This window comes from Chenopodium album, chromosome 9, assembly GCF_948465745.1.
Source record: "Chenopodium album chromosome 9, dcCheAlbu1.1, whole genome shotgun sequence".
NCBI lineage: Eukaryota > Viridiplantae > Streptophyta > Magnoliopsida > Caryophyllales > Amaranthaceae > Chenopodium > Chenopodium album.
In genome coordinates this window covers 36,756,949-36,764,395 of record NC_137842.1, presented here as the reverse complement: position 1 = coordinate 36,764,395, position 7,447 = coordinate 36,756,949, and the positions used below count along the sequence as shown (strand labels likewise).

Here is a 7,447-nt window from a genome sequence, read left to right as displayed (position 1 = left end):
TGAAATTTGAAAATGTGCAAATATGTAGACATTAAAAAGCGTCTAGAATTTTTTTTAAGCTTTTTTTTTTCCTTTTATTAAATTATTACCATCATACATACATTATAGTTATTTAAATTTATCATAAATTAAATTAAATTAATAACATTAAAATAAAAATAAACAAATATTCTATATAACTAGATTAAAAAAATAAAACAATAATTAATCAACAATAATAAGAGTACGTAATTAATTACCAAATTTATAAAAGAAAACATCAACACAATTATTTTATATATATAAAAAAATGTCGCATATTATAGTAGCTTGTCCCTAAATAAATACATCACTAATATAAGACTAAAAAACAAAATAGATAGATGATGGCCTCATAGACGATATAGTCGCTTGTTGATGCTCAAGTATCCTGGTCTGTTCTCTTGTTGCACCAACATTGCCTTTTCCAATCTTCAAAAAAAAAAAAAAAAAAAAAAACAAAGTATAAATTAGTACATTACACAATATAGGCTCAAGATTCAACATGTTGTATATTATTTAAACATAGAATTGTAAGTTAAACATAGAAATGTAAATGAACATCTTTTTTTTTTATTATTATTTTTTTTAATGTTACGCTATTACTAAGGTTACATTACCCAAAGGGTGGACAGAGTACTAATGCTCATATTGGGAGTTGTACTGATATACTTGTATTTCCCCAAGGTTGGTATAAAATTTTACTCTTTGGGTGACACTTCTCCACCTCTTGCTCCTTCCTTAACCACACAGCAGCAGCAGCCGCCGCCATCGCCAACTACCTCTTCAATTTCATAGGCAACTTTTACAGAGTTACAGGACACATTGCAACACAAAAGAATTCCTCAGAATATCTGACATTTTTTTTTCAATTTTCTGAACATGAACACTGCATCATTCTTGACTAAAATGTACTAAATTAACAGGTAAAGAGTAAAAAAAAACCTTAGTGAATAAATAAGAAATCTGAAGCAAATCTCGAGCATAATGGCAATCCAACAAGTTTCAAATCAAGTATATTCAAGATTACACGAGCAATCTTTAGTCTTTCTAAGTATCTTAGGCAAAGTCCATGGAACAGGGATTCAGTCCACCCTGCCAGTGGAAACAACCAACCCAAGGTGTGCAATGAGAGCAACAATAGACCAATTTCAACAAACAAAAAAAAAAAAAAAAAAAAAAAAAGAAGAGACCAATTTAACAAAGGATACTTCTATCATGTTTATATTAATAAAACCCGCTCACATAATTAAGCATGAGACTGCTATGGGGAGAACATCTTCTTTTTTTTTATTTTTTTTACAGGAAGCAACTGATATTATAATTTAGGAAGCCTCCAAAGCAATAGCAGCAAAAACCGTGGGGGGGGGGACCTCGTCAGTCCACACCCTCACATCCTCAAAGTCACTACTAGAGTTTGCAAGCAAATGTGCAACTCTATTACCTGTTCTTCTCATAAACGAGAAGTCAGGCTGGTAAACAAGCAATAAAGAGAAAAAATGTCATTCAAGATAATTCCCAAGGCGTTGCAAACACGAGTTCTGTGCTTCAGCTTCTGGGGAACATCTTCTTTAAAAGATACGGAGTGCTACATCAGTAATCTGATGTATGAGGACAGAATTTTCTATTAAGACTATTTCCATTGTGAAAGTAAAGCGTATTTAAATCACCTAAATCCAAGTTAATTTGACTTGCTTGCTACTTTAACTACCAAATTCCTTTCACATGTAAGAAGCCAAAGTCCAAAATTGCCCTAGGACTAGGTCAGAAGGTCAGAAGGTCATATTGATACTATAATCGTTACTATAATACTCCATGCTAAGAAGGTCAGAAGTAATATTGATAAATATCCTACCTTCTTAAGAACTAAGAATGTGACTGAAAAAGAGCTGGATTCAAGAAGTCACTAAATTTCTATGTCAACCTCTGGTTATAATAATAGATTAAAGATTAGCACTAACATTAAGTTTATCATCCCTACAACACCACTAGTATAAGAGCTGCACATCTAATCTAATAAAAGATTAAAAGCTACCATTAAAAAAAAGGCATTAAAAGTTTAAAAGATGTTGTGAAATAAGATAAAAGACATATCTTACTTTATCCTATTCTAATATACATAAAATCATGCACATCTAATCAACCATACACACAATCACACATTAACAAATAAGTAATAATTGTATTAGTAGTACTACTACTAGGATTATGGTAACCAATATTGGAGCTTAAAGTTTCAAAATTCATAGCTGCCTGAATATTAGAAATTAATGAGCGATAGGCCAGGAATATATCAAGTTTAAGACAATAATCTACCTCGTAATTGTGGATTTTTTGCTGGTCGATTCAAGATAGATGGTCTATATATAGTTGCTCCTAATTCAATTGCTTCACCAATAGCTGGTGCCTAGCCTCAAATCTGATCCAACAGAAGGGAATTTTAGATAAATATCATACATAAACAAAGAAACCAGATCATTAATATTGATAGCAAGGTATATAAAAGCTAAGAATGAATAATTCATAATAAAAGCAACAAGATATCATATCTCACACGCACCCCACCTAGTCACCTACTCCTTATCCTATCTACCATCACCACAAATAATTAAGAACAACACCAAAGTAGAAGCCACCATTCATCCATGACAAGGAGTCAAATTTTATTTTATTCCTTTGTACGTAGTTGTGGTTTAAAAAGGGAACAAAAATTTGAGATTAGCATGTGTAGGCGTCGTTCGAAGTGCGCCTACGTTAAAAGCATGTTGTGAATATGCTTGGCACTCATAGGAAGTGGGAATTGACATTACGATTAGGGACAACGATTAGGGACAAATAAAGTAGGGAGCCGCCAACAAGTTTTTAAGGAACTTGTAAACCGTCCACGGATCATAAAAAGGCAACCACGATAAGGGACAACGATAGGCAACAACGATTGACCCGTGAAGGTTACACCCCATTTATAATCCATGAGATTACTAACTCCATATGGTTCGGAACCACAAAAGGAGGATCGGGGATGATGGTACGAAGTGAGTCATGGAGTCACATTCGCCCGTATTGGCCTCTACTCGATTCTTATAGTGAAAAGTGATTCTTGCGATCTCAAAGGCATACAAACAAAATATTCAATTTGCTCCAAACTATTATTAAGCTAAATTGGTTGAATATTAATGCAACATATAATTCTAAAATATTGTGATCACTTGATTAAACAACAAGATTAAAAGGAACCTAAACCGGTTGTCCAAATTATCTTATTAGGCGTGATTTTCAATTACATATTCCCTTTAACATGCAATATGGTGATCATAAAAAATACAATAGAATAAACATTAATATTGGAAGCAATTTAACAATAATAGTGTTAGCCAAATCAAATAATAATAATAACAACCCTAATCATGATACTAGCAATATTAAAAATAAAATAAGAGTAATTAAATTAATTAATTACTCACATTCCGCGCGTTCCTTTAAATTGCTACATCATGAATAAACTGTTAGTAACTTCAATAAAAATATAAAGTAAATGGAAATTAAATTAAAGTAGAGTTGATTTGGTCCAAACCCTCAGTCAATTATACCTTTCACGCCTTGGTTTAAGTATAGAACTTTGGGTATTTTATGAACTCCTTGGAGTGCTTAAGGAAGAAATGATAGAATTAGAAATATAGGTTTAAGGCTTAGAATATGTGAGAGAGAGAAGAGAATGATTTTTGGTGTAAAGAGAGAAAGAGAGAAGGATTTGATGATCAAGCTTGTTGATGAATAAAAAAGGGGAGATATGACCTCTATTTATAAGGGGAAAAGAGGGGTCGAATTAAGAAAAGATAAGAATTCGAATCGGATAAAACGCTTGCGATAGACAGCAGTTTTTGCGGTTTTTGTTTTTATCATATCTTTTGAACCAGAAATCGGAATAAGATGAATAAGATATGGTTGGAAAGCTCTTGAAGTCTACTTTCTAACCCAATTAAAATCAGATTAAAATATTATGTAGAAAAAAAGATATAGCTGAAATAGTGAGACGGTTTCAGTTTTGGATAGAGTTTGACATTTTATTCATATCTTTTCCGTTATAGCTCGGAATTGATATTATAATATATCATTGGAAAGATAATTTCAAGGGCTATCCAACCATATAAAATTTGGATAAAAACTATAATACACGAAAATAATATCTGTCTATCTTTGAATGTCTTTCAATTCGGATATAAATAGGATTTTCAAAAAAAGGAGTTTTATTCAATTTCAAACTATTTAATCTTATCTTTTCAAAAAGGATAATTAAGATCTTTTAGAAACTTATAGAAGCTTCCAATTAATCCTAATTGGTTTAGGAATGAGATTAAATAATTTGGACCCTCCACATGATCATTGGGTCGTAGGTAAGGTGGGCTTAGGTTCGGTTTGGGCTAGTTTAATATTTTGGCCATAACTTATTCGTTATAACTCGGATTTGGGCTTATAATATATCGTTGGAAAGATATTTTAAAGCCCCATCCAAATATTCAATCATTAGACCCTGATTATGGACCAAAATAAACTGGAATAAACGTTTTTATTAAAAGGACACGAAATGATTGATTTTAAAGGACACGAAATGAACTATTTTGGGTTTAAAGGCATAAAAAGAGGAAAATGAGTTATGGTTTGGGGAAATGGGCTAAGAATTGGGTTGGTTTATGAAATGGAAATATGGATTTAAGCACTCCAAAAATTAAATACTCAACCCGACCAATAATGGCGGTGAAAGGTTGTTCATCATCGGGTTTGGTTTTGGGGAGACATTTTTAGGTGTCTACAGCATGCAAGCTTTTACATACGTTACATCACAGTCGGGTATTCTAGTATTATTGAGGACCAAGGGATACTCCAATTGCAAACATATAGTATTAATCATGTTCTACAACTACATTTCAGCAGTTTTTGAGCTCAAAATTGCAACACTCTTAAGTGCAAAGCAATAAGCGTCAATCATGCAACTCCAACAGGAAATAACATGAGATTTAATTCAAAATTCAGGGTATAAGGTCTTAAACAGGACAAATAAACTATATCTGCAGCAAATTTGTAAAGAAGCAATGAATCATGTAAAATGATACATGAACCAGAAAATCTCCATCTATCAAACAAATGAAGGTCATACCATCTCAATTATACCTACTGCTCCTGCTCAACACTATGCAAAAATATGAACAAACCAGCCTAAAGACTTGTCTAATCAGTACAAAACGTCAATTTATATATTATACTCTTTCATAATTAAAGATTCACTATAAGTTCTCTAATGTAACCTTTATAAAAATAAGTACCTGCATGAGATCACTAGATCGTTCACCATATTGACGGTTATATAATTCAATCCTCCCTATAATATTTGCAATTTCTGGATTAGCCCTTTGTTCCCGGGAAGATTCAGTAGGTATTAACAAACTAATGGGGCGGCGACACAAAGGACATAAGCATGGTCGCAGTGCTGATGCATGATCCCAAACTCGTAAAATACACCCCCCTGTATTGTTAATAAAACATCAATCAGTCAATAATAACACTTGCTTGCAGTATATGATGTATGATTATCATAAGTGTTTTCAACAGACAATTGCAAGAGCAGAAATATACAATCGCAGAGCATCCATTCACCATAAATACTGCTTTGTATGATACTAATATAGCAGATTTGCACAAGATAAAATAAATAGAACAATAATTCACAAAATTTACAATAATTTGCAAATAGCTAAACCTAATAATATACAATAGATAAAAAAAAGCAACGGAAAGTCAATTACCCATCTCTATAGTCCAACCTCTTAAACTACAATGGAGGCTAAAAGCTGTGAAGAATATTTTTGACAAAGAAATTGGTTATACAAACCTTAGACTTTAAAATTGAATTCGAACAATAAACATGTATTTATTTCTGGGCATTGTAAACTGATATAAAATCGATGAAACCTAGATAAACAGAAATTAGAGAAAACCTTTAAAATAGCAAAATCAAAACATGAAATTAAAGAATCACCAGAAAACAAATCAAAACGAGTGAAGGTAAGAGTAAACTACATAAATTAGAAGACAAACAAAAATAGATTGTCGATCGACTTCAACAATTAGAATCGAAAATCTAGATGTGGAAAAAAAATTGCACTTGCTTGAAATTCCTTGAGAAGTACGAATCTTGTGAAGACAGAATAATTCATTAATTTTTGTAAGTAGATCTTGAATTTTGAAGCAAAGAATGCGAAGAAGTTGAGTAGTGACTAGAGCGAGAGAGTGAATAGAGAAGATGAGAGAGGCGGCATTTGAAAATAGTAAGATTGAAAAGCGATAACCCTAAGCTGCAACGTATTATCACGTGCAGGGCATGTGATTATGTTTCTCGATGCGGAAAATAGACAAGAAAGTCAAAGGACGCTTAAAAGCGTCGAAAAAAGACGAAACTCTTAATTTAACTGTGACGGTCTTCCATAGTGTCGAAGGTAAAGCGTCGAGAATACAAGCATTTTGTAGTAGTGGCGTGGTCAAGAAAGGAAGGACGTTTGATCAAAGACAACCTTTTCATTCAACTTTTTGACAAACCAATCGCTCGAAAAAGGAAAGCTAAGAAGATAATTGGAACTCAGGAAGAAGTTAACGAACTTAGGAATCAATTGACCGACATAACTGAAGTGTTGAAGGCTTTAACCCATCAAATTAATGACCCTGTGAAGCAACAACAAACGGAACTTATGCAAGAAAGCTTGAGCAAACTATCTAGCGACTACAAGTTTCAGAGCATTATTTCACAAGGGGTCTCGGTGGACAAGGAGCTTCTTTCGCAGAATTTCAATGCCAACGACATCACAAAATTCAAGGTAACTGACAACCCTTATTTCCATTTTAGAGCTTTTGAAACAATAATGAGTATTAAGGGTATTGATAAAAAAATATTTCCTTCTTTATTCTCCTTATTTCTTGAAACTGTTTGCCAACAATGGTTCTTCTCCCTTGACAAGGAGAAGACCTCTACTTGGGAATCAGTAGTAAACGCTTTCATTGATAGGTACAAGTGCAATATTCAAGTTGAAACTTATTATAGGGAACTTGAAATACTTAAACAGAAAGAGAATGAAGGTTTCACTTCATTCTTCAATAAATGGAGAGAAACCTCTGCTAGGATGATTGAAGTACCAAGCGAAAAAGAATATGTGAGGTTGTTCATCAAGAACCTTTAAGAGAAGTACTCCAAGCATCTCAAGTATCAAAATAATCTATACACCATCAAGGGCGTCTATGACATTGGAATTAACATTGAAGACCACCTTGCTAAGTTAAAAGCTGCTAATAATAACTCCAACAGTGGCTGGAAAGGCAAGAAGAACGACAATCCTTCTTCTTCCAAAACCACCCACTCAAAAAATGTTAGCACCTTTAATTTGAG

At 32.9% G+C, this 7,447-nt stretch overlaps 1 protein-coding gene across 1 annotated transcript; it reads right to left on the bottom strand.

Annotated features, from left to right (window-relative positions):
* Positions 1 to 229: 229 nt before the first annotated feature.
* LOC145559735 (uncharacterized) lies at positions 230 to 6,321 on the bottom strand. The gene is made up of 3 exons (XM_081621065.1): positions 5,817 to 6,321; positions 5,337 to 5,536; positions 230 to 450 (listed from the first exon to the last, which is right to left on the bottom strand). The coding sequence occupies exons 1-3, from the start codon at positions 5,818 to 5,820 to the stop codon at positions 343 to 345; spliced, it is 312 nt and encodes a 103-aa protein (XP_081477191.1). The 5' UTR covers positions 5,821 to 6,321; the 3' UTR covers positions 230 to 342.
* Positions 6,322 to 7,447: the final 1,126 nt, after the last annotated feature.

Bases quoted from the DNA above. Each gene is read 5' to 3' on its own strand.
- LOC145559735 (XM_081621065.1), bottom strand. The intron at 451-5,336 runs GTACTTATTTTT...TTTTTTTTGAAG, and splicing joins GATCTAGTGATCTCATGCAG to ATTGGAAAAGGCAATGTTGG.